The sequence below is a fragment of the Balearica regulorum genome, chromosome 2, assembly GCF_011004875.1.
Source record: "Balearica regulorum gibbericeps isolate bBalReg1 chromosome 2, bBalReg1.pri, whole genome shotgun sequence".
NCBI classification, from domain to species: Eukaryota; Metazoa; Chordata; class Aves; order Gruiformes; family Gruidae; genus Balearica; species Balearica regulorum.
Genome location: NC_046185.1, coordinates 164,591,699 through 164,618,309, shown reverse-complemented (window position 1 = coordinate 164,618,309; position 26,611 = coordinate 164,591,699). Strand labels below are relative to the sequence as shown.

The following is a 26,611-nucleotide window of genomic DNA, read 5'->3' as shown; positions in this document are numbered from 1 at the left end:
ACAAACCGATCATTTAACCTAACTCAAGCCAACCTAACCTAACCAAACCCACATCAACACAATGGATTTGGTAACTATTTCTGCAAACAGACTCATATTAGGAGAGGCATTTTGACTGCATATCATGTAGGCATTTTTTCCCCTATGACCTAAAAGGTTGTCCAAAACGTAGGGTCCAGGAGGGTGCAGATTCTACAGGGGATATGCCTAGCCTACTGTGGCAGAGACAGACTGTTCCACATATTTTTATAACCCTTGTGTATCATCCAGCCATTCACCCTGAGCTGGCATTTAACATGAAAATCCTCTGATGGGGAGAAACACACACAATGGTGGTAGCCATGGGTCCGCCTGAAAGCACACGGGCTTCCAGGAGCTGTGGATTCTGCAGGACAAAGTCCTGTATTTATACACAGAAGTGTTTCTGGATGGACAGCTGAAACAAACACTTCTCACACAGATTTCTGCAGTCGTGCCTGAGTCACAACCCAGTGCAAACTCCCGCAGGGGTGAGAGGTTAGTTCAAACTCCATGGCTCATTGGGTTCTCGGCTCCTCTGCCAATTAGCATTGGCAGTTATCTGTGGCACAGACACCAAGCAATTGTTTATTCCAGTTTATATTCTAACCATTCACGGACCTTCACAATAAAACCCCATTGCTAAGGAATACAGATCCCAGTGAAACACAGAGGGGAAAAAAGACCAGAGGGTCAGTGCAATGGGAACGTGTCGTGCTGCAGATGGTTCTTGGGGAAAAGCTGGGAGCTGGCTGCTCTTTGGTATCAACTGAGAGGTGCTCAGGCAGAAAGATCATTATAACAGCAGGGACAGGACTCAGAGTAAGGATACAGAAAAGCCAGAAGGCAAGGCAGAAATTGGGTGGATGGAAGGGAAAAGAGAGTCTTTTTCTTGCGCTGTATAACATAAAAAAACAGGTCCAGAAGGGATCTGCTGGACTGCTGTGCCCAGTTCCCTGCTATTACCAGCAAGTAGCTCATCTAACTTTATGAATTTATTATGGAGGGTTCCTTTTTTTTTTTTTTTTTGATGACTTCTGATCACATCCCTTTATTTTCATGATTTCAATTTCCTGCCTAAATTTATTCATGACTAGTGTCCTCTTGCGTCAATATGGCATTTAGATAAACAGCTCTTCTCCCTCCTTAATGTTTAATCCAGCTGATAATATTGAGTTTAAAAGTGAAAAAAATATCCCAAAATATCCCTTCATTCCCCTCATTTATCATCCCAGTGGGGAAATCTCACAGTTGCAGAGAGTGAGCATGGGATACGGATCCAGATGAAAAATAGACAATGCTGTTAATAGATTTCCTGCCTCAACTCCTGCAGAGATCTGGTCAATGCAATCAGTGGAGCTCAGAGATCCATCCAAATGCAAGTGCCTTCTACAAAGCAAGGTGAACAGCTCTCCAGGCTCCAGTGAGTATATTGATTAGAGCTCAACTGACCAGGGTTGCACTTTACACATGCAGCTCAGCTACAGGTACTACAGGCTCTAGGTACCTAAAGTTAGTAATGTGGATCTGACTCCCACTCTCACTGAAGGGAAAGGTTTTGTTGAATCCCTAAACACAGGACTAAGGTCTCCTTTTACCAGGATATCCAACAAATTAGCATGGGACTGGGAGATGGACACATGACTGACAGGAGCCCCAAAATCTCGTAGAGCCCCAGTTGTGGATTTGACTTCAGAAGGGACCAGATGCCTATAAACTTTTGACCCTGCTAATTTATTTTATGCCTCTTCCATACAAATTAAACTGCAGCAATCATTTTTTTGTTTCTTTCAAATAAGAAAAAAATTGAAATCTGTCTCACACGCATTTGCAAGGTAATTTTTGGTGCCTTTTTTTAAGAGGGGCAACAGAATAAGGTGGAAACTTCGATGCGCACGGCTACTTACTGAACTCACAAAGCAGTGTTCAGATTCGCTTTCAAACAGGATGACATCTTTTATGAAGACTGCGATGGCTCTCATTATGAAGGACATGAAGAGGTGCATATGAATATAATTTCGAGTACAGTGCAGTTTTCTGTTGGGAAGAGATGAAACAACATTTCTGAATAGAAAGCTTTCTCAAAAGCATTGTTTATCTATTTACATGTTTCTTCTGCCAAGATATAGACTTACAATTAAACATTAGAAACCCTGAGACAGACTATGTTGTGATGTAAATCACCGCAAATCCACTTAAGCCTTTTTAAATCCACAAAACATGTGGCAATCCATACATCTGCAGCAGTGTTGCTGCTTTTCCAATTCTCAGGAAAAAAAATCAAAATACAGAATGACAGAAAACAGGTCCATCACACTGCTCTCCACTGGAAAAGAAATGTTTTTGACTGAGCAAACTGTGCTCACGATAAAGGTCTGTTTTCTGCAGAATGTTTGTACTGCAATAATTCTTTTCAGAGAGAAATGTTTCTTCAGAAAGAGAAATACATTCTTAGCAGCTGCTGCCAAAATTAACACATATTGCAGGCTTTCTGGAACAATATGCACTATATTTTCACTTAGAAATGACTAGTTAGTAATGATACTGAGAACAACACCAAGGTTTTTCTGTCCCTTGCCCATAAATATTTTGAAGATGAATTCTGATCAAGTAGGTCTTTTTTTCAAGGGAGACTTTACATCAGCTGAAGCGAAAAGCCTAATACTCTGGAAATGGGTACTTTGTATAGTCATCAGAACCACAACAGACCTCACTCAGCAACATGATCAAATTACCACCTCTTAATGAGTCACTGTGCATTGGCAGAGTTTATGCTCTTAATCTCTGATGACGGCAAGATAATGTGACCAAGCTGAGTCCTCTGTACTTGCAGGTGAAGGCAAGTCAAATTACACCATTTTTCCACAACTGAAGAGCCTGAACCCTGACAGTTTCACCAGCTTGGGTGGCACCTTGTACCTTGTTGAGACGAGATAATGTGCATGTGTGTCTGATGATTGACTCTTCCCTTGTAAGAGGAGTGGAGAGAGCATGTTTGCTGAGAAGTGCAAAGATCGTGGAGGGTGAGGCTAGTCTTGGTTTAAGTGTAAGAGTTACCCTAGAACGTATGCTGTTTCCTACAGCTTTCTTTGGGGCTGATGTCTGGACCAGGCTGTCATAAATTGGACAACCACCTAACGCATTTCAGGGAAGTCACTAGAGAGTCGCATGAGGAGATGGAATCATATCTAGAAGGTTCTTCCATCTCCTGGAGGTCTGCTCTTTTGTTGTTCTTCTCCCTATACATAAACAATATTATAACTTCTTCATTGGAGGCACCCAAATTTAGATGCCTGAATCTATTATAAACACTAGAGACTGAGGATTAATCCCTTTGCTGCAACCTAGGCATCTAATAACCTTTGATATGCTGTAGAGTATATGCCCATCAATCCATGAGGGCCTGGGTGTCCTGAAGGTCCTGCGCCATATCTGCTAAGCTTGTGCACATCTCAGAGGCTCCAGCATGTCTAAAACAGCTCTGGTTGTCTATGTCTTGCCATCAAGCTGCATGGGCTATAGTAGGAAGCGCTTCTGAAATAGACTTTGGGAGGCAGTTTTGGGGTGTAATTCACCTGTTCCCTTTTGAATACCTACTTTAGTGGAAATACATCATTCCATAGTATCCATATATACCAGATTGACTAGGTCTCTGTGGACTATAGTAAGATTGTAGGATAACGGCTTCTAATACAGAGAACCATCATGTAAGAATCTACATTCAGTGAGATATATTCCACCCTAAATAACTGGATTTGGGTTATAACTCTCACACAAAAGATAACAAAAGATAGATGAGCTTTTCTTCCCTGCCCAACTGAGACTTGACAGAAGTCTTTTGCATCCATCTGTAACACTCATAGTCTATAACTTAAACAGCCACGATGTCCTTTGAGTCATCCCTTTTCCTATATCTTTTTTGTTCATAGTCTTACCTGAAGAGACATAAAATGATCATAGCAGCCGTGAGAGCAATGAGCGATAAGGTATGTCCAATGGTGTAGCCGGTCTTGACTGTGCCATAGAATGTTGTTTGCTAATGTAAAGGAAAGAAACAAAACAGGTCTTTAAAAAAGCTGCCAACATGTATTCCTAAATACACCATCACTGAGCTTTTACTGACTTTCTTGGTGAGACAAGGAAACCATCCTACTCCATTCTCTTAGAAGATCTTCAGCTCCTTGACCCTTTAAAATCACATCCAGTAGAGTGCATGACTCAAATATCACTGTTGTGAATAAGAACGTGTCCGGTTGCAGTAGAGCTTGGATCACACCAAAACTAGGTTACAGTAACAGAAGGGAAAAGTTTGTGCAGGAATGAGTCTGATTTGACACTTGCAGAGACAGCTACATGGTTATAATCTTGTGGAACAAGAATGACTAATGTTCAGCTAACAGTGCACTGACACATCAGCTTGGAGGTGGTGAGCATGATCAGCTTCATTTTATTACGGAAGTTTGAGGACAGAACTGGTTTGGAAATTGGTTTGCTTTTGTGGAAGCTAGATATTGTCTTTTTGTGAGTAAAAACTAAAAATGTTCTCATTGGAATGACAGCTTTGTTAATTCAGAAATATATTTTAAGTTGGAAATTAGTGCATGACTTTTCTCTTTGACAGCACACAGTAGGAATCTCTGAGCATGGAGCACCACAGGACTTAAATCCACCAGGGAATCCTGGTCTAAATAAAAAAATGGGGAAGGCAACAAAACTCCATCTCTCCTAAGGCTCTCCAGCAACAGTCTAAACCAATATATCTTGATTTTCAGCTTTAAAAAAAGGACAAAAGATCAGTTGGTACTTGGTATTTGTTTTATCAATGAAAAATACAAGTTCTTATGAGAATCTAACTCAGTTTGTGCAAAATCTTATTCTTCCAGCCCTTGATTGACCCTCCTCTGCCCTCCTTGCCACCATTTTCTATTAAAAAAACCAAAAAAAACAAAACCGCAAAGAGCAGTTTAGACAGAAAATCAAAACCCAACCTTGTTTGGGAAAACACTCTTTTATAACAGTGAGGTTTGACATTTTTATATGCTATTTTCATAGGCCTTCACAAGCACTAGGTACTTTACAGAACCAGTGAGGCTGAGATGAGGAGTAATCCTCTAGCATTTGCACAAGTCAGCTTGGAGGGATGTTAAGACAGAGCTTTCAGAGTGTGCAAAGGTTACACTGGTCATATCTATATTGCTGCTTAGACCATGGATCTCAGAGATGGCTAAAAGCATAGTGTCGTTACAGCCCCATTCAATGAATCCACATCACCAAGAGCTTTGGGTCAGAAACTCTGAATACATAATTCATAGCAAGGGTTTCAGGCCAATTTATGTACCAGATCTCACCCTATGATGCCAGGAGGCTGCTATGGTGACAGAGTCACCCAGTATGGTATGGCCATACCTAAGCAGCACTCATCTGCACTGCATGAAGGGACTTGCACTATAGTAAGGAACAGAGGAGGTTCCACCTTTCTACCCCATTGTCCTGCAGATCCCACCCAAAGCTAACTATAGTCTTGTTTGAGTTTGGGCTCAGACCTCTGTCCCAAAAGCAGCTGAGACTTTTCCAATAAAAACAGTCAATTTCCTTCGTGTTGATTTCATCCTTCTTTCATTATTTGGTTTCTTACTTGATAGCACCACAGCAGAAGCATTCCAGGAAAGACCTGACCAGCAGAAGGAGGGAGCTTGTGGTAGCGGACTGAATTTGAGGAAGAGGTTGTCCCACACTATACTTAAGAGAGTACAGAAATGGAGAGGAAAGGAAATTAAGAGATATCATAGGAGATGTCAGTAGTGGGGTGGTGGATGGCAACTTTAAAGCTTGACAAGGTATGGGTGTTGTGGTTTAACCCGTATATTAAATATGTTTCCAGCCACCCAGTAGTTACTTTGACCATTGTAAGTACATAACGCTTGCTTTGGTGGGTTTGTGGGAGTGTGATATAATCAATCTGCTAGGCTTCCTCATATTTATATTTCAGCCATCATCCACCATATTAGAGAGGCTTTAACTGTTTGGCTTGTTTAATCACACTGCATGTTTCACATTCATGGATAAGCTGTGAGATAGCGTCCATGGTCAAGTCCACTCCTCAATCATGCGTCCATCTATATGTCGCATCCCTTTCTGGATGGTCTGAGGTGTCACAGGCCCAGCAAGCTATAAATAATTCACCCTTATGATGCCAGTCCAAATCCACCTGAGCCACTTCAATCTCAGCAGCCTGACCCACCTGCTGGTTGTTTGGATGTTCTTCAGTGACCCAAGTCTTGGATATCTAGGCATCTACGTGATGTAATTTTACAACCAGCATCTCTAGCCGGGCAGCAATGTCTTGCCACAATGGGGCAGCCCAGGCTTGCCTCTGTGCTGCCAGCTGCTCTGCTGCCATTGCTGTAACCACCCCCACAGGGCATTGGCCACCATCCATGAATTGGCATAGAGATAGAGCACCAGCCACTTTTCTTGTTCAGCAGTGTCTAAAGCCAGCTCTGCACACTGCCTTGATTCACCTCCTTCAGCAGCTTCTGCAACTTATCGCGTAGGACTCCCTACAGCAGCCTTCCACCTCTGATGCTTTCCCGTGATGCGACAGGACCCATCAGTGAACAGGGCATCTTGCTTTTCATTTTCTGGCAGTTTATTATATGCTGGGGTTTCTTCAGCGCATGTTACCTCCTCCTCTGGTGACATTCCAAAATCTTTCAAGACCCCCTGTATGATCAGTGCGACCCACTTACTCCACGTAGCATCAGTTGCATGGTGTGTAGAAGAGGGGACCCTCTCTTTGAACATCCAGCCCAGCACTGGCAGTCGGGGTGCCAGAAGAAGTTGTGCTTCAGTACCAAACACCTCTGAAGCAGATCGAACCCCTTCATATGCTTCCAATATCTCCTTTTCAGCCGGGGTGTAGCAGGCCTCAGATCCTTGGTATCCCTGACTCCAAAACCCCAGGGGTCGACCTCGAGTCTCCCCTGGTGCTTTCTGCCAGAGACTCCAGGTAGGGCCGTTCTCCCCAGCTGTGGTGTACAGCACATTCTTTACATCTGGTCCTGTCCAGACTGGCCCAAGGGCCACCACGTGGACTATTTCCTGTTTAATTTGTTCAAAGCCTTGTTGTTGCTCAGGGCCCCATTTGAAATTGTTCTTCTTCCAGGTGATGTGACAGAGAGGGCTTACAATCAGAGTGTAATTTGGAATGTGCATCCTCCAGAAACTCACAACGTCTAAGAAAGCCTGTGTTTCCTTTTTGTTGGTCAGTGGAGACATGGCTGCTATTTTGTTGATCACATCCGCTGGGATCTGACGATGCCCATCTTGCTGTTTTATTCCTAAAAACTGGATCTCCTGTGCAGGTTCCTTGACCTTACTTTGTTTTATGGCAAAACAGGCTTTCAGAAGAATTTGGACTATTTTCTTCCCTTTCTCAAAAACTTCTTCTGCTGTGTTGCCCCATACAATGATGTCATCAATGCATTACAGGTGCTCTGGAGCTTCACCCTGTTCCAATGCAGCCTGGATTAGCCCATGGCAAATGGTGGGGCTGTGTTTCCACCCCTGGGGCAGTCGATTCCAGGTGTACTGGGCACCCTACCAAAGGAAAGCAAACTGAGGCCTGCACTCTGCTGCCGAAGAGATCGAGAAAAATGCATTGGCTTTATCAGTTGTGGTGTATCACTTGGCTGCCTTTGACTCCAGTTCATATTGAAGTTCCAGTATATCTGGCACGGCAGCACTCATTGGAGGCGTGACTTCATTCAGGCCACAATAGTCTACTGTCAGCCTCCACTCTCCATTGGACTTCCACACTGGCCATATGGGACTGTTAAAGGGTGAGCGGGTTCTGCTGATCACTCCTTGGCTCTCCAGTTGACAAATCAGCTTATGGATAGGAACCAGGGAGTCTCTGTTGGTGCGGTATTGCTGCCGGTGCGCCATTCTGGTAGCGACTGACACCTGTTGTTCTTTGACCCTCAGAAACCCCACAACAGAAAGGTCCTCTGAGAGACGGGGCAAGGTAGACAGCTGTTTAATTTCCTCTGACTCCAAGGCAGCTATGCCAAAAGCCGACCAGTACCCTTTTGGATCCTTGAAATACCCTCTCCTGAGGTAGTCTATGCCAAGGACGCACGGAGCCTCTGGGTCAGTCACAATGGCATTTTGCCACTCATTCCCAGTTAGGCTTACTTCAGCTTCCAATACAGTTGGGATCCCTCTGTCACTCCAGAAATACATATGGGTTCTGCCCTTTCATAGCTTGATGGTGTTACAGCACACTGCGCACCGGTGTCCACTAGAGTTTTATACTCTTGTGAGCCTGATGTGCCAGGCCATTGAATCCACACAGTCCAGTAAACCTGGTTGTTCCTCTTCTCCACCTGGCTGGAGGCAGGGCCCCTCTAGTCCTGGTCACAGTATTTGTTAGAATGGTTTGGGTTGGAAGGGACTTCAAAGATCATCTAGTTCCAAACCCCCTGCCATGGGCAGGGACACCCTCCATTAGACCACATTGCCCAAAGCCTCATCCAACCTGGCCTTGAACACTTCCAGGGATGGGGCATCCACAACTTCTCTGCACAATTTGTTCCGGTGCCTCACCACTGTCACAGTAAAGAATTTCTTCCTAATATCTCATCTAAATCTCCCCTCCTTCAGCCTAAGACCTTGTCCTATCACTCCATGCCCTTGTAAACAGTCCCTCTCCAGATTTCTTGTAGGCCCCTTTAGGTACTGGAAGGTGCTCTAAGGTCTCCCCGGAGCCTTCCCTTCTCCAGGTGAAACAAGCCCAACTCTCTCAGCCTGTCAGCATAGGAGAGGTGCTTCAGCCCTCTCATCATCTTTGTGGCCTCCTCTGGACTCTCTCCAACAGCTCCATGTCTTTCTTGTACTGGAGACCCCAGAGCTGGATGCAGCACTCCAGATGGGGTCTCACCAGAGCGGAGTAGAGGGGCAGAATCCCCTCCCTCGACCTGCTGCTCACGCTGCTGGTGATGCAGCCTAGGATACAGTTGGCTTTCTGGGCTGCAAGCGCACATTGCCAGGTCATGTTGAGCTTCTCGTCCACCAACACCACCAGCATCCCACCTTCTCCTCAGGGCTGCTCTCAATCCATTCTCTGCCCAGCCTGTAGTTGTGCTTGGGCTTGCCCTGACCCATATGCAAGATCTTGCACTTGGCCTTGATGAACTTCATGAGGTTCGCACGGGCCCACCTCTCAAGTCTGTCAAGGTCCCTCTGGATGGCATCCCTTCCCTCCAGCATGTAAACCACACCACACAGCTTGGTGTCATCTGCAAACTTGCTGAGGGTGCACTCGATCTCACTGTCCATGTCACTGACAAAGACGTTAAACAGCGCCGGTCCCAGTACCAACCCCCGAGGAACGCCACTCGTCACCGATCTCCACTTGGATATCAAGCTGTTAACCACATCTCGTCATGACGCGCAATCATCCAGTCAACTCCTTATCCATTGAGTGGTCCATCCATCAAATCCATGTCTCTCCAATTTAGAGACATGGATGCCGTGTGGGACAGTGTCTAGTTCTGTCTTTTCCTCCTGTCCTTGTGATGGCCCTGTTTCGTCATCCTTTACTAAACGAGTTGACTTTCATGTCCATTTCTTCTTAAGTGTAGGGCTGACTGATATCGGTATGGGTTGGTTCTCTGGTCCAGCTGCAGTGCTTATCACCAGAGTTTGAGTAGCCTCAGTGCACGTCACTGGGGTTGATCTTGGGGTGATATTCTTAAATAGTTGTTTAACCCTAAACAAGACCTGAACCACATTCAGAAGACATAGCAATAGAAGCATGCTGGTCTGAACATCCCAGGGATATTCAATGATGTTCTCAAGAGCTATTGTAATTAGCCTGGAGAAGAAGGGGAAGGTGAAGGAAGGAATCTCCCCCACACATTGGCTCTCCGAGGAGAAAAAGTAAAAAGTGTAATTATTAATAGCTTCTGACAGATGGCTCCTGAAGTATGGAGATGAAACTGTCGCTGTTGCTCTGCCGCTGCTGAATACAAATAGAAAACTGGTCTGACTATCAATGATTTTATCATACCTTAAGCCAGTAGTACACCGAACAGCAGAGCGATAACCTTAATCCAATCCCCAGAAGTGACAAACCATACATAAACACTGATAACCAGCGCCTATGGCAAGTAAGGTGTTATATGATGCAACTCTGAGAACAAATCTGTGAACAAATAGAACAACATTGTGACCAGAGGACCAGTGATGATTAAACTAATATAATAAATTTGTTTTAAGATGCTCTATTCATATCTGTTATCTCAACCCTTCAGGCCCCAGGTTGTGCATAGATGTGGTGCTGAGGGACATGGTTTAGCAGTTGGACTTGGCAGTGCTGGGTTAATAGTTGGACTTGATGATCGTAAAGGTCTTTTCTGTCCAAAATGATCCTATGATTCTATGTCATGGTTTAACCCCAGCTGGTAACTAAGCACCATGCAGGAGCTCGCTTACCCCTCCCCTCACAGTGGGATGGGGAGGAGAAGGGGAAAAAAAAAACAACTCATGGGTTTAGATAAAGACAGTTTAATAGGATAACAAAGGAAAATAATGATAATAATGATGATGATGATAATAATAAATAATAATAATAATAATGTGATGCACAAATGCAATTGCTCACCACATGTCGAAGGGAAAAACCAACAAAACTCAATGCCCAGTCTGTTTCCGAGCAGCGATCCCGCCTCCCAGCTAGCTTCCCCAGTTCTATCATGAGCATGTTGTTCTATGGCAGGGAATATCCCTCTGGCCAGTCCGGGTCAGCTGTCCTGGCTGTGCTCTCCAGCTCCTTGTGCACCTGGCAGGGCGTGAGAAGCTGAGAAGTCCTTGACTTTGTGTAAGCACTACAACTACCTAGCAACAACTAAAAACATCTGGGTGTTATCAACATTATTCTCATACTGAATCCAAAACACAGCACTATACTGGCTACTAGAAAGAAAATTATCTCAGCTGAAATCAGCACAATAGGCCTTTTGCTTCTTAGAATTATTCACAGGAGCAAGTTATGCATAGAAAGATCTTGGTGTTATTCAACAAGCAATTCCTTGCCCTTATATTTTATGATGAGCAATCCTTCCTGTGTACAGAGATATGGCTCTGCATTCAGCTTTAATGTAGCAAGTGGGGTCATCTCTGTTCTGGAAACAGCACAAATGACTTCTCACTCTTCATTTGCATTTGCTAATGACAATCACTTTCTGTTTTACAGATAACAAAGCAGAGAATTCAACCTAAGATCAGGAATGGAATGAAATTTCACTCAGAGCTCGTATTACTAAAATATTATTAGAAAAAAAGAGGGATTTAGAGAAGTGAAGGAAATGCATGCCAGGATGCCTGAGTTCTAGCTGTAGCCTAGACTGATTTACAGAATGAAATTAGGCAATTTAATCATTCTCTCTGACTTCTAAAAGCCTCTGCTTAATTTCACAGGAACCTGATAAGAACAATTAGTTAAGGTAGATGCTAAATTGAGATTAACTGAGAATTAGCTTCCTTGGTTTCTGTTCAGCAACCTCTACATTCGTCTCTTGGTAACTGAGATTAGAATGTGAAACATTTACATTTGTAAGAGAAAAAAACCAGATATACTGATATCAAGTCTTTCAGTAGCCCTGCTCCCAAACATGTTTTGGGTTCATATCACCTAGCCTAATGTCATCTGGGTTCCCTCTAGCGTAAATGCAAAGAGGTCCCTTTGGAGATAAATGTGGGGTGAACTGACCTCTGGAGGTATCTATTTTCTTCACCATCTTCCAATAGAGCTGCAGGGACACCTAGGGTGGCCCCTCTCTGACCACACGCAAGGGAGCAGCTGTGCATCACATCTGACAATAGGACAGCAAAACAATCCTCCCATTTGTTAATATGTGGGTTTTCAAGGTCAAGTTGGAGAAGGAATCGTGATCACTACAAAGATCATAAGTGCACTACTTTGGTGCCTACATCATCTGCTTCTTAGGGACTGCCAGAATTCACAACTAAAATTTTACACACAGCCCTTATTTATTTTTCATATTTTTCTTGTTGTTTCTGACATGAGACCAGTAGGCGTTAAAAGTGCATGAAGTGTTTTAAGCATGGAAGGTTATCAGTCTGTTCTGGACCTCATGTCCCATACAGCCTGCTGTTCTCCTTTTTTTCCTATTCCCTTTACTTCTTCCTCCCTAAACTGACAGCCAATTTAACAACAACAGAAATCTATTCTTCTTCACAGGCTAGTACTGTATGTTCACCCCCCTCAGCCACCTTTCACACAAATTAGACTTAAACAGCATGACAAAACCGCAGAAATTGAGAGAAAATAATTAAGAAAGAATTAAAAGAACACAATACGTGTTCTCTTGGTAACACAGCACTCTGGCAATGCTGCAGTCCATTGGGTCGCCAAAGCATGTCCCAGGAATTCCCAAATCCCCTTTGCAGCTGGAACATAAACCAGAGCTCTCAATGGAGGACCTTCCCGGAGCAGACCCGTGACAATGGCTTTCGCAATGTGCAACTGGTGCCACACAGCTCGATCTGAGGAATGGGACACTTGAGGACATGAAGTGGTGGCTGACCTCGAAGGCAGACTAAGGCTCTCTACAGTAGAGCCCTGAAATGCTTTGTGCAACTTTCCCTTTGCTATTTTCTGTATTCTGTCCCTCTTGAGGTTGGCTCAGTTCTCCTCAGAATCTCTGTTAACTCTTTGAGTGCCTTGGTAATGTGTGAGCATACACAAAGAACTCTCACCATATATATTTATTCATTATTGAGATTCCTACGTCCAACATTCACAAACACTGACATATGTCATACAGCAGAAAAAAGCGTGGGCGTAGGTTTAATATAAACATACGGTTGCAGTAGCATAAGCTTTTTCTTGTTGACTATAGGTGACTAGTTTAGATTAGATGTGGAACTTGTGGTAAGGTGAGGTGAATCTCGCTTCTAGCAACTTTTGTTATCTTTAGACTTTACTCTTCATGTGTCAGCATGCAGCAAACCAACACCAAACTCCTTGTGTAATGACAATACTCTAGAAAGCTAATTATACCTAGGTCAGCGATTACTAATTTACATACAGGCAGTATCCCAAAGAGTTTGCGGATTTCCTTACAAAATTAGTTAACATTGCATGAAAATTTGTGTGTTCCCTGAAGTTTTCTAGATCTTTAGCTGGTTGAGATCAGCAGAGCAGCACTGATGGCAAGTGGGTTATGTCCTTTTATCCCTTTTGATCTTTTGATGCTTATGTTGGCCTAGAAATACCGGAATCACAATACCTACTCAAGGATAAATACAGATGTGGAGGGCTTGTTTCAAGTTTGAACATGGAAAATCAAGCACCTGAAGTTATGCGTGGGCATCACATAGACACTGGTCTGATCTTCTCAGATGCTGATTTCCTGCCACCCCCCTGGAAATCAAAGAGGGGATCGGCTCTTTGACCAGACACTTCATCTCTGCTACCAGGGATCCTCAAGAGGATCCTTTCTTCTTGAGGAATCAGAGTGGGAATGGAAAAAATTGGGCATGGGAAGATCATGTGATACTCATATCAATCCCTGGTAAATCTCGATGTCTACTTATCCAGGTTTACAAACCTCTTCCACTGGAGTGCTGTTGGAATCATATCCACAAGCTATGGTATACGGCGCAGGGTACACATCCGTCCAGCCCTGGCTTGTACAATTCCTGGTCACGTTCCCTGGCAGAAAATGAAAAAGGATGATTTAAAAAGAAACATTCAGTTTGCTGTTAAACAAATGTCTGCCTTTTGTTGCTTCAAATGCCAGAGCACATTTCTTGTAACACTTAGAGTAAAATTCTCATACTTTTTCTCTGTTACCAAGTGAACACATAAATGGGAGGGATCCATTGGGTCATAAAGTTCAGACCTAAAAAACAAGTACATTTTCATACTGAGGTGCCCACAAATCATCTCTTCCAGTGGTACCATAATGCCAGTTGTACCCGGACCTTTGGTTGTTGGCACTGCACCCATATTATTTGGGACCGTTATTATCATATTGCCTTTGTTCCTGGAAAAATTTTCATCTAAACAGAGCAGTGAAATATTTATGTCTTTTACTTTGCTTGTGAGAAGCCCAGACAGGGAGAGATAAAGTGCTCATTTCACATTATGCAGGTAAGGTTGGAGTCTGGGAACTGAATGCAGTCCTCAAACCCAGACCAAGATGAGCCCTGATCAAACGTGATTCCTGGGAAACCTACTGCACTCTGAGAAGCAAACACTTCAAAATTTGGCTATGAGGGGAGAAAAACCAGATACTGACAACCTGTACTGCCTGTTTTAACATGTATACTCAAAGGCAGGAAGATTTCCTGGACTCTTAAGCAAGTTGAGTGCTCAGGGCCTCCAACTGCCTAAAGAGAACCTTAATTAACATAAGGATGTCTCTCTCCTTCAGTCAAAACTGACAAAACCGTGAAGTTTACATGCCTTTCTGGTACTCTGCACTCCCTGGTCCATCTGGGATTGTAAGGGGCTTGTCCAGTGCAAAGCATTTCTCACTTTGTAAGACACCTCTGCTTCCTGTCCCAGCTGGACCTCAAAGCCACATTGGCTAGGCGCTGTACAGACGTTAATCAAGCAAAAGAAAGAGAGACCAACAATCTGACCAGGATAGGACTTACTCTAGAAGGTTCATAGTCTGAAAGGCCAAGATAAATGTTTGTCAGACAGAAACAGCAAAGCAGCGATACATCCAACAGTACATTGCAAATTCCCCCAGCACCCACTCTGACCACCGGCCCCTGCCCTCTCCATCTCATGTGGCATTCCTTTGGTGTCATTTATCACAGAAAATTGCCTGCCATCCCTGACTGGGAAGCTGGTATAATAAACCAGAATGAACAAACACTAGTCAAAACTCGCTTCTTAGATGAAGAATGACATCAGTGAAACTCAAGAGCTTTGCAAACATTTCCCACAATGGGGTTCTTTGCACACAGGAATAATAAAACTGCTGCAAACAGGAGCAAATCAATTATGCAGCTATGAGTCATGAAAATATTCAAGCATCACCTCCAGGAATTTCTGACAATTGAGTCATCTCAACATCTTCATAACCATAGACCTGTCTTGCACTGAAATCAGCAGCAGCCTATCCCCTGGCTGAATTCACTTCTTGAATCCCTGTGACAGGTGGATTTTTGACACTAAAACATGCCCCTGTAATTTGTCCTTACAACAGGTCTAAACTTCTGGTGCTCTTGTTCATTTTAACAGCTGCTCCAAAAGTAGTTAACTTTAGCACAACGTGTTGGGTTCCTGTTCCCCAGACTTTTTCTGCACGGTCATTGTTTGCATTTCTTTTTACCAGGGTTCATATCAGGATCATAAGAGATCTTGTGCAAACAAATCAAGGACATGATTGGTTAGTACTTTTTTTTTTTTTTTTTTAGTGTTATGTAATTTCTCTTATTTCTTCTTCATTACAATGGATCCCATTATCTGAACTTTTCTGCTTCCTATGTCCTGCTCAAGACTCCTCCCCTCTGTTTGGGGATGCCTTTAGCTTTCACAGTGATTTTGATTCTTTGCCTCTTATTCTCAGTGAACTAAGGGATGTTTCTTTCAGCTTAATTTCCTCATATTTCTCCTATTTCTTCTTTTCAAGTGCACTTCCCCACAATTGTTTGATTCTTTTGTAATTCTTCCACTCACTGCTCCCGAGAGTACTTTTCAAAGTAGTCTTAATGCTTTAACAGATGTGGAAACTAAGGTAGAGTGAAGCACAATGATACAGCATCACTGAGATGAAAAAAAAAAATAGCATACTGTCACTGATTTTAGGAAACTTGCTTCCCAGAGAAGTTTTTCTACCACCCTTGCTACTCATGTCACTTTTTGATGCACAATTTCACACACATGGTCAACAAATCTTTCAAGTGACACTCCTGGTTCTCTACTAGATGCCTGGGAGGTGCAAAGAGTACAAGGTTAGAAGATACAGATTTTAACACTTCAATTTTGACTCAAGTGATGGATGATGTCTCCTCTCAGAGCAAAAACCATTTCTAATTACTACTACTTACCAGAATACTTTATATGCTGAAGATGAACATAAAAGTATTTGGAAAAGTGCCTCACAAACTTAGTTCTCACTCTGAGGATATCTAGTGGACAGGCAGCAAACTTTAGTCTGAAGTATTAAACTTAGATTTTTATGATATAGGGTCAAACCCCAGCTCTGCCACAGACCTCCAGTGAAACTGCAGCCAGTTCCTGTGATCTCCCCGGGTCTCAGTTTCCGCACCAATAGTAGGGCTTTGGTAATAAAGCCTGATCTTTTGTCAATGGGAAGGAAAAGTGTTCAAAGCACCAGAAGTTTTATATGCTGTTTTCCAGAACCATTTCTCATTAACTTGTGTTTCTCACTACTCGGTGTAACACAAATCCTCCCCAGAAAGTTGCACTAAGAAAGTACATTGAAGTCTCAAAATGTCAGTGGCAGTACTAGAAAAGACAAAACTCCAGGACTTGGAAATGGCACCTCCAGCCTTTGAAAGTTCACAAGGTTTCTGAAACTTTCTCACTTCCTATCAGACTGAAGCTAAATCTTTTCAAATTATATTCCTGGAGAATTAATGAGAAAGAAGACCAGGGGTTTACAACTCAGTAACACATAATTAGCAGTGCATGGTGGAGGAGATTCACAGTGAGAACTGGAAAGCGTCCCACCGTCAGCAGATTTGTGCTCCAGGCTCTCCTCTACGTTGTGGAAAAAGGAGGTTAAAGTCCCTGGTGTGAACGGAGTCCCCTCGGTAGGGTGGTATTGGTTAACCACCAATGACATAATCTGCCTTTCTGGGGTTTGTATTTCATTTCAGTCAGAAATATTACAAATGTCAACCTGGTGCATCTACTCCTAAAAGCCACATCCATTTTGATGAGATGAAGTTTTCCACTTTAAAAAAACGTAAAAAGTTTCATTTGAAAAAGCCACAACTAACTCTCATCTATGATAACAATAACCTCATAAGATGTCTTACCAGAACTCAGCTTCCTGCCTTCACAGAAGCACAGAATGGTTGAGGTTGGAAGGGACCTCTGGAGGCCATCTGGTCCAACCCTCCTGGTCAAGCAGAGCCACCTAGAGCTGATTGCTCAGGAGCATGTCCAGATGGCTTTTGGATATCCTTGGAAATCTCCAAGGATGGAGACTCCACAACCTCTCTGGGCAACCTGTTGTAGTTCTTTGTCACCCTCACAGTAAAAATGTATTTCCTTATGTTCAGACGGAGCCTCCTGTGTTTCAGTTTGGCCATGGTTAGAAAATGCAAAGGCAATTAGAAAGTGCAAGAGGGTTTCACTACTTCAGAAGCGCATCTGAGAATGGGAGCCTTGTGTGTAACATAAGTCCTCTTCTGGGTGCTGTCAGGAGCACAGAACAAAACCCCTGGTTCCCATTTCAGGGTTGCACAGTGTCTGCAGAAGCACCAGGTGTATGGTCCCATGAGAATTCGATATTGTTTATGAGATGCTGCTACTGATGCTGCAGTGATATACTGCTCTCCAGCTCGTCCATGGAGACTTTGTGTGTGCCAAAAAGGAGGTGAGGCAACTAGGCTACACTGTTTTCATTGTAGTGTAAATTAAATGGAATGTCCCCAGGGCTGCCAAAAGTGTAAATGATGCATGTTGGGAGCTACTGTGGCTCAGCAGACACGCAATAATTGCTAAGATGCAGTAACTTGATTGTCTATCTGAGTCCTGAGCAAAGCATCACAGGGAGACAATTAGAGAGATCTCAGCACCCCAGCTCTTTCACTGCTGTCTTCTCTCTTTACAGATATCAGGACAAAGGAGTTTAGAGATGAGGATTTAAAGGGAACAAGGTGATGACCTTTTCATAAGGCTCCCTGCCAGGTAGGAGGGGATGGATGTACAAAGGGAGCAAAATAACAGCGCAGAAATGAAAGAGGAAAAAAAAAAAAGTTCTCTAGAGCTGGCAAATATAAATTGCAGAGGCAATCCTTATACAAGCTACAGGAACTATAGCTATTGCCGGAGAACCAGGATGGGAAACTAACCAGTCAGCTTTCCAAAAGTACGCTGTGGTGTAAAAGCCACTGCTTACAGAAGGGAATTACAAGTGTAAATATGAGGCTAGACCTTTGGCTCATTCATATCAGTGTTTATGACAGTGCATAAAACACTATTGTAAGTCAAGGAGTGAAGCAGCAGGCCTGAATAACCAGTTTTTGGTAAGTTTTACTGCAACAGCACCTTAAAGGTTCACTCGTAGCATGACGGGCCATAATTGTTTAATCGTATCACCACATTTCTTGGTCCAGCCAGAGGTATGAGCTCTGCCTCTTTGCAGATGTCTTAACCACGGACGTGCAAACGTGTTGGTGGCTTCAGGTCAAGCCCCAGCGAGATCAGCAGGGTCTCTCCCCACATCAACACCAGCCGGTCTGCAGCACGCTAAACGCTACCCAGCTGCAAAGTTAAGCAGCCAGGATGGGCCATACAAGTCAATATGTAAACTGCTGTATGTATAATATATGTATGTATAATAGAACACAGCTCTTTCTTGTGCACTACCTCTGCCTGTATTCCTTGAAAATCTGCTTGCAGTGTGCCACGGCAATAAATGACCATGTGCATGAAGCACAAGGAGAGATTGCACTTCCTCTGTACACTTTTGCATCATTCTAGTACCGTGTCTGCTGTAGGACAGGACTTCATCATCTGGCCCAGGAGCTGCTTCTGGTTTAAGAAAATGCTTCTTCAAAGCTCACAAAGCCCTCTCTAATTTTCTAATCTGCATGGTTTGATGGCATGCCTATTATGGAAATGGAATGGATGGTTGTAAGCATCAGTCTTTCCTTCCGATTAGTTGTACAAACTCTAGTACATGGCTCACACCTATCCTAAGCAGCTTTTTCTCACTTGCAGGGTGATTCAGAAACTCTCTGCTCTGGGTAGTAAAGACAGAGGGAAGGACATCCCTCCCAACGAAAACAAGCAGGACTGGCTAAGTTCTAAGACAATTTTTAGTTAAGAAACCCCACATGTTTCTTTTTAGCATTAAAACCCCTCAGTAAAATAAAACAAAAACCCAAACAAAACCTGTAAACTCATGATCGAAATGTCCAAGTATTCCTGGTTTTAATTCAGTTTTTGGATATTCAGATTTTACTAATTGTTTTAATTCAACTTCTTTTGAGAAAAGAAGCATTCTCCTCTTCTCTTCCTCCCTCACACCACTCTTACCTGTTTTAGTTGGATTGACAAATAACAATGAATCGACAGTACTGATACTGATGAGGAGACAAGGAGGATTTTTTGTCTTTATCCCCTACATTTTTGTTCCCCTAATTGGGTGAAGAACTGTTGAAGCTTCCTAGGAAGCAGGGCAGGTTAAGCAGCTAAATGACTTTATGGTTTTGCATCTTGCACATCCTGGTGATGAAGGAGATATCTTCTCAGCTCTCTCAAATGGAGGTTGTTGCATGAGCCAGTGTTCCACACACCTAACCACTGAATTTATCTTATTCCTATACTCTGAATTTTTCTTACCTCTTTCTAATAATTCTGATAGCTCTTTATACTTTTGCCTTTCACTTGTACCTTCCAGGTCCATCACTCCTACCATTTCTTTGTATGTTATGTGAAAACATACCTGCATATGCTTATTATAGACCTGCTGATGGACAATTTCATTTAGTACCCCTTCTCTCATACACCATGAAACAACCATTCCCCACCTACTTTCTCCACAACATTCATGACTGTATTTACCTCTGACTTACACCCTTTCAATCCACATTTTTCTAGATGGAAGAGTCTAGCGACTCTACTTGTACAGTGTCTGTCTATACCTCTACTCATACATTGCTTCAGTAGTGGTGGCCCTGTTCTCCTTTGGGCATGAACGTCCCATTATCACCTGATGGACCTGCTCAGCTGCACCTTCCATGAGGTCTTTCGGCCTTGATCTTGGTCCCTCCACTGCCCACACAAACAGCCCAAAGGGTTGACTCCAAGTCTTGTTCCTTTGCCTCCAGGTTCCTCATAGCCCCCTACACAAGGGGTCTAAATCTGCTCTGCAGTGAATATTTATGTTCATCACTGGTCCTTGGGTAAAATGGAGAGAAGTTCTACAGCAAAACACTGCGCACACAATTTATTAATTGGGATAGACTTTCTGGAACAGGAACAAACACATAGAAAATTTCTAATTCAATTTCCTGATTTATGAAAGTATTTGGGAATGATATGGAAGACTATGAATCAAAATGACTTTGCAGACTGGGGTATACCAATCAGTAAAGGGCCTGGTAGAGGAATGACATGAAATGTTCATGGATTAGAGGAAGAGAAGTAAGGAGTTGGTGGAACCAAGATAAAACCAGAACATTTTCTTCATAAAAGTGTTTGATCTGGGTAGGAGTTAAACACTGAACAGGTGAACTGAATAAACGCAGAGAGATAACTGTATTCCAGGTAATTTGTTGCCTATGCCTAGCTTCCATAAGGTTTTTCTCTTTCTTAATTTCTTTTTGCCTCTCATATGTTTCAAATACACACTTCAGGCTCAGAAATGTATCTTAAAGTTTGTGTCATAGGTGAGGTTTTAGCTCTTTGATTGTAGTGGAAGAAAACCTCTTATTGGCTTTTAATGGGAGGCTGAATTCATACAAAGACATATAAGGTCAGTCATTTTTAAGGGATGTTCACTTTTGTCTCCCTCTTGCTTCTCTTGCCCTTTCCTCTAATAGCTTCTAAAGAAGAGGGGAAGGTCTGCTCTGAGTAGCAATCTGCCCTGCTTCTCTGTCATCATATTCCATGGTCAGAAATTGATTTTTTCAAGACAAAGCTATTAAAGCAATAGCAGTTCTTACCATTTACTCTTCTGGACATGCTGCTGAGCCCACTGGAACATTTCTAGTTCCATTTTTATTATTGATCTGTCCTACTGTTACTGGGAAACACTTGAGACTTTCAGACAACTATAGCTTACACTAAACTGGATGCTGAAGTGGTTAGACCTGAGAGAAACTTGTGGGGTAAGTCATGACAGGATATTTTCCAAACTTGCTTTATCTGCCTCAGTCATGATCTCACAAGATCATTCTTTCAGTACAATTTCTGCAAAGTGCTTCATGCTATTTCATATTTTCTGTATTTCATAATTTCATGCCACAGTATGACCATATGTCAACATGTCACACAACAGGCATGGCCTTCGGTTTCTTCATTTGTTTTTTTTCACATCACTTAGCCCGCAGTTATTACTGCCACATCTCTGGTGTCCTGAAGCTTACTGCACCCTGGATTTTGGGAAATCCCCCATTTTCCTTTCCTGCACATTACATTTCTAGGTGCAAACATCTTGATCCTTAACAAATACAGATAATTCCTTCCTTCTTAACATCACATGTTCCCTTAATTAGGCATCTTTTGTAAACTCTGTTGTCTCACACTAAAAAGCAGAGCTGTCAAACTCTAGGACAAATTTCTCATTAGATGTTTGATATTGCAATCATATACTAGGAAATATTTACAAGAAAAAGAAAGATGCACATTTCTGGGTAAGTGAAGATATAGCAATTCCACAAGCCATGGGCTGGCAGTGGGCTTTCAACCTAAGGACTTCAACACAGTGTGCACTGGTATCACTGGACATACATGACTTGGGGTGCCCCATAGTGTGGTGGGGAGGTTCAGCTACTGCTTACAAAACCTCTCAGCACCAGTCCTTCAGAGCAGCAGGGTAAATGCATCATGACACCACAGTTGCAATCAAATCTCAAAGATCTAAAGCAAAACCAAGCTTTAAATAAGCCATATATCCAGAAAGCCACCTGTTTCTTCAGTCAATTATACCCCTGCACATTGCCAGAGCCAGCAAAGGAAGGGTGCACTCTTAAATACTAATGTAAAATCAACATTGATCTGTGGAAATGGGATGATCCAGCACTGGTTCCTGCCTTGGACCTTCTGTTGTTCAGGACAAATGAGAAAAATGAACTTCAAACAGGGCCAGAGGGTGCCCTGATGGGCACAGGGAGCAGGAGCGTTGTCTGACCGCTCTCCTTTTCTGTGACTTCAGGGTGGGCTGTGCAAATAATTGGCACAATTCCACATAAATGAGAAGGTTTCCTGGAAATTCTGCCTTTCTGATACAAAGGCACATTCGGACTGAGCACCTGAGCAGGTTGAGGGCCCTCAGTGAACAAACCTCCGTAGCAGATGCACTCAACTGCTTGTTTCTTTTCAAATGAGCATTGCAGTAAATAAATAGCAGGTCTGATCCATTTTTGGGTTCTCGATGGTAGTGATAATGTCTTCTGCTTATCTGCTGCCATCTGCTCATCCCTCTCCTCACTTTATTCTGTTTTTGTTCCAGCTTCAAAAGCAATGTAGAAAAAAAGGAGAAAAGAAATTGAGGAAAAGAATGCTGGCTCATGAGAGACAGATTAAGATGTTTTTCAAGTAAATGAGAATAATTTTTGGAGGATGCAAAATGAATGTGATTCTGCATTTTTGTTTGTTTTCATCTACTCACTACAGCTCTCCTTTGCATGAACAAAAGGTTGGGATTTATCTCACCAAACTTTTGCCACGGACATGTAGGAGTAGACAATCAGATTCCCTGCAGAGGCCATTTCAGACATCCAAAGGTCATCTCATCCCTTCCTAAGAAATGGTATGGGATAACCCATGTCCTGAAAGTGCTGGAGGGAGAAACTAGACAAGGAGTTTAGATTAGATGCTTAATGTTAGGCACCATGGTTCAGTAAAAGGAGTCTCATCCATATGTTTAACTAACCAAAAAGAAAGGCAGCAGAATACCAGCTCCCTGGAGTCCCTATCCGTGCCCTAATTTCATTTGACTATCCCTGGACATGGCTATACTCTGCTCCAAGACTCACTCTGAGCCAACAGGGACTCAAGTGTTTGAAGGACTCCACACAGACCACGTGAGGACCCTGAAAGCTTGCAGGTGGCATCAGTGGAGCTACCTGCAGTAGTCTACTTATAGTCTATATAGTAGTCTATATAACCCTCAATGAGGCGCTCATTCTGATGTTATTTCATGGGGAGCTCTTCCCTTTGCTCTGTGCAGTTGTGCAGGGCTGTGTGTGTGTGCCAGGACTGGAAGGGGTGGGGAGCGGTGATAGCTGGGTATTGCTTCAGCCTGGACCATTAGGACCTGGATGTTAACAGTGAATGACATACATCCCATGAATTTTCCTTGACTGCCTCTGTCCTAATGAAGTTGAATAATGCTACAAAGGATTAGTCAATGTCTTTCAAAGTGAAGGTAGGGAGAGAGAGTATCATTTCAAAATCTCTCTACAGATGAATTGGGAGAAACAATGAGATGACAGAATTAGAGCTTTGCTGTCCATCACACTGAATTTGCCAAAAGCCCATCAGTCAGCAGCCAGGAATGATACAAATGATGTTTTCTGTGTAAGCGCTCACAACAACTGAGGTGTACATAGGATCAAATGGTAGTTAAAATAACTTTGGGCATAATATCCAAAAAGAGAAGGACAAAAGACAACAAAAAAGCTATTGATTTGTTGGGCTGGGATAGAGTTATTTTTCTTCATAGTAGCTGGTGTGGGGCTGTGGTTTGGGTTTGTGCTGAAAACAGCGCTGATAACAGAGGGGTGTTTTTGTTATTGCTGAGCAGTGCTTACACAGAGCCAAGGCCTTTTCTGCTTCTCACACCTCCCCACCAGCGAGCGGCTGCGGGTGCACAAGGAGTTGGGAGGGACACAGCCAGGACAGCTGACCCCAATGACCGAAGGGATATTCCATACTGTATGACATCATGCTCAGTGTATAAAGCTGGGGGGAGGAGGGGAGAAGAAGGAAGGGGAGGCGTTCGGAATGATGGCATTTGTCTTCCCAAGTCACAGTTACACGTGATGGAGCCCTGCTTTCCTGGAGATGGCTGAACACCCGCTTGCCATGGGAAGTGGGGAATGAATTCCTTGTTTTGCTTTGCTTGTGCACAGCTTTTGCTTTACCTATTAAACTGTCTTTATCCCAACCCAGGAGTTTTCTCACTTTTACTCTTCTGATTCTCCCCCCTATCCCACCGAAGGGAAGTGAGTGAGAGGCTGTGTGGGGCTGAGCTGCTGGCTGGGGCAAAACCATGACATCTATACTTGTTGAATTGAAATGTACCACAGAGAAAAAGATACCTTTTAAATTCATATGACAAAGCCATCTGACAGAAGTGTATGAATGTGCAAGAGGATGTAAAATAAATAAATAAATACATACATACATAAGTAATAATTAAAAGGATGTAATCTTCATGATGAATTATGATTTAAAACATCCACAAAAATATAACAAGAATTCAGGAGTTTATAAATCCCTTGACTGGACCAAATCATCTTTTTCATGCAGCCTAGACCTTTTAGATTCCAGTTGCCATGCAGAAGAAAAGCTTGCTGTTTTCATGAATCAATGCTGATCAATATCTTTGTCATTCCAAAATTCCTATTTAAGAGAAAAGATCGCAATCCTAAACACTTAGTGCTGCTCTGCACAAACACCTACCTTAGAGGTGACACACAACACAACAGCCAATTTTTGTAGCTGGTGTTAGCCACGGGAGTCTGGTTACATGACTCTCATCCCACCCTAGTTCTTGCCTGAAGAACTGCATGAAACCTTCTGAATAAGCCCCATGGAAATCAGTCTAACAAACTCTGAGTGCACCTAAAAGCTGTCAACAATAAGCACAGTTTCATGCATTTTCTAAGACTCCAGGTAGCCAGTAAATGCATCGCTTCTATGGAAATCTAAAGCCAGATACGATTTGGAGGATTTGCTTCTCAGCACGTAGGGTTTGGGACTGCTAAACAGGACAAAGAGCAGCAGCTTGAAGCCAGGAAATATCCCGAGCCAGGTGGACAGCATTCTTAGCAATGACATTCAAAGGAGGGGACATAATTTTGCTGAGACAACTCAAGATTCACCTGAGACCAACACAGTCTTGGCCTGCCTTTATAGCTCAAAATGCACAAATCATATCTGAATATTCAGTGAACAGGTGCAGAACTGAGTCCCCCACCCTTAGTGAGTGACATGGTCCGGCCTCTTCCCCTTTCTGTATCTTTGGCTCACTGCACATGAAATGCTGTGCGTCCGTCAGAAGAACACGTAGAAGCAGTCCTGGAGATGTCCTGGATCTGTAACATCATCTAATCACCTTAAAAGCTCATGAAAGCGATCTCCAAAGTTAGTCTTTACTTCCCACATTAATCCCCACTGGACCCTTCCTCCAGTTTCTACCGTGACTCTATTCATGGCAGTTTGCATATTCTGCTTTTGTTAGATTTCAGCTTAAACTGTTCTTTCCCTTCCTTGATTTCACCCTTGCAATGGGGACTCTTACCTTTTGTTTTACTAAACAAAGCAAGCATCACTAAGCCACGCTCTTCCAGTTCCTTTGAGTGTGATGGGCTTTTTATTTACCAGAATATTTATCTTCCACAGCTTCAGTTTATCTTTGTCATTTACATGGAAGAGGGGGAGTCTAAAAAGCAGTGGCAACATTTTTGGAAAACACTGTGGGATAAGGCAAATCATCTCCCTCTTGTATTGTGGAGGAACAAGAGTAGCCTTGAAGAAGCCACCTTACTCCAGTGGCTCATAGTTTATCTCAGGAGCATCCTAAGTACTAACCCTGGCCCAAGGATTGAGGAATGATAATGCCCAGTATTCAAGAGGACATGTGAAATTTAATAGATGCTTCAGGTGGTCAATCAAAGTGGTATTTTTATAACCTGTGATCTATGATGTATTGGGTAAATTTCCATTATCATTTTCCTGACTGCTTCCTTGCATTATCTCTTTTTTCTTTATTTATGCATGAATGTTACGGTAGTTCTCTGAGAATTTCTGTTGTCTTCCTGTGACATGATTTTAGAATTTCAGTCTGTTGGAGCAGGTTATATCTAAATGCAATAGGGGGGACATGAACCACTGTTGGCTGGCAATGCCAGCTAGACTGTGATGGCTTCCTACCGACATGAAAATGGACTGATGAAAACGTCTGTTCCAGACAGCACTGCCAGAGTTTGGCTACACCTGTGAAGTTGTGCACTCTCCATTAGTCTGGCAAAAGTACAAATTCATGGTGTGGGATTCATCAATGCTGACAAGTTCTATTTCCTTGTATCACTCATGCTCAGTGTTTGGCAGTGTATTTCTAACACCAGGAAAGAGTTGGTGTTTGGTGAGAAAATGATAAAGACAAATAAAACAAGTAAGGGGATGAAGACATTATGTATTAGAGAACAGGAGGAAATCAGGAACTCGTGGAGCAGGGGAGGGAAGATATGGCTGAAGCTGCAGTGATACCTGGTAACAGTGCTGCTATGATTTCAATGCACCGACATTGAAAGGACATTGAAGGATTTTTAATTGAACCATGCAAATGCATGTATGTCGGGGTGCTTAGCTCCACACAGGGAAGCTGCCATGCCTGGGTGACCGTAGAAGTGGCATCACCTGCCTGCAGAGAGGCAGGGTCCAGACAGCTCGGTT

General features: G+C 43.0%; 1 protein-coding gene across 1 annotated transcript in view; it reads right to left on the bottom strand.

Annotated features, from left to right (window-relative positions):
* LOC104634085 (vasoactive intestinal polypeptide receptor) overlaps positions 1–26,611 on the bottom strand; it is a 121,932-nt gene that overhangs the window by 37,473 nt on the left and 57,848 nt on the right. The window contains exons 4-6 of the mRNA XM_075746812.1: positions 13,656–13,759; positions 3,954–4,054; positions 1,926–2,055 (exon numbers count right to left, since the gene is read on the bottom strand). Of these exons, the coding sequence (XP_075602927.1) occupies positions 1,926–2,055; positions 3,954–4,054; positions 13,656–13,759 (335 nt within the window). The remainder of the gene's footprint in view (positions 1–1,925; positions 2,056–3,953; positions 4,055–13,655; positions 13,760–26,611) is intronic.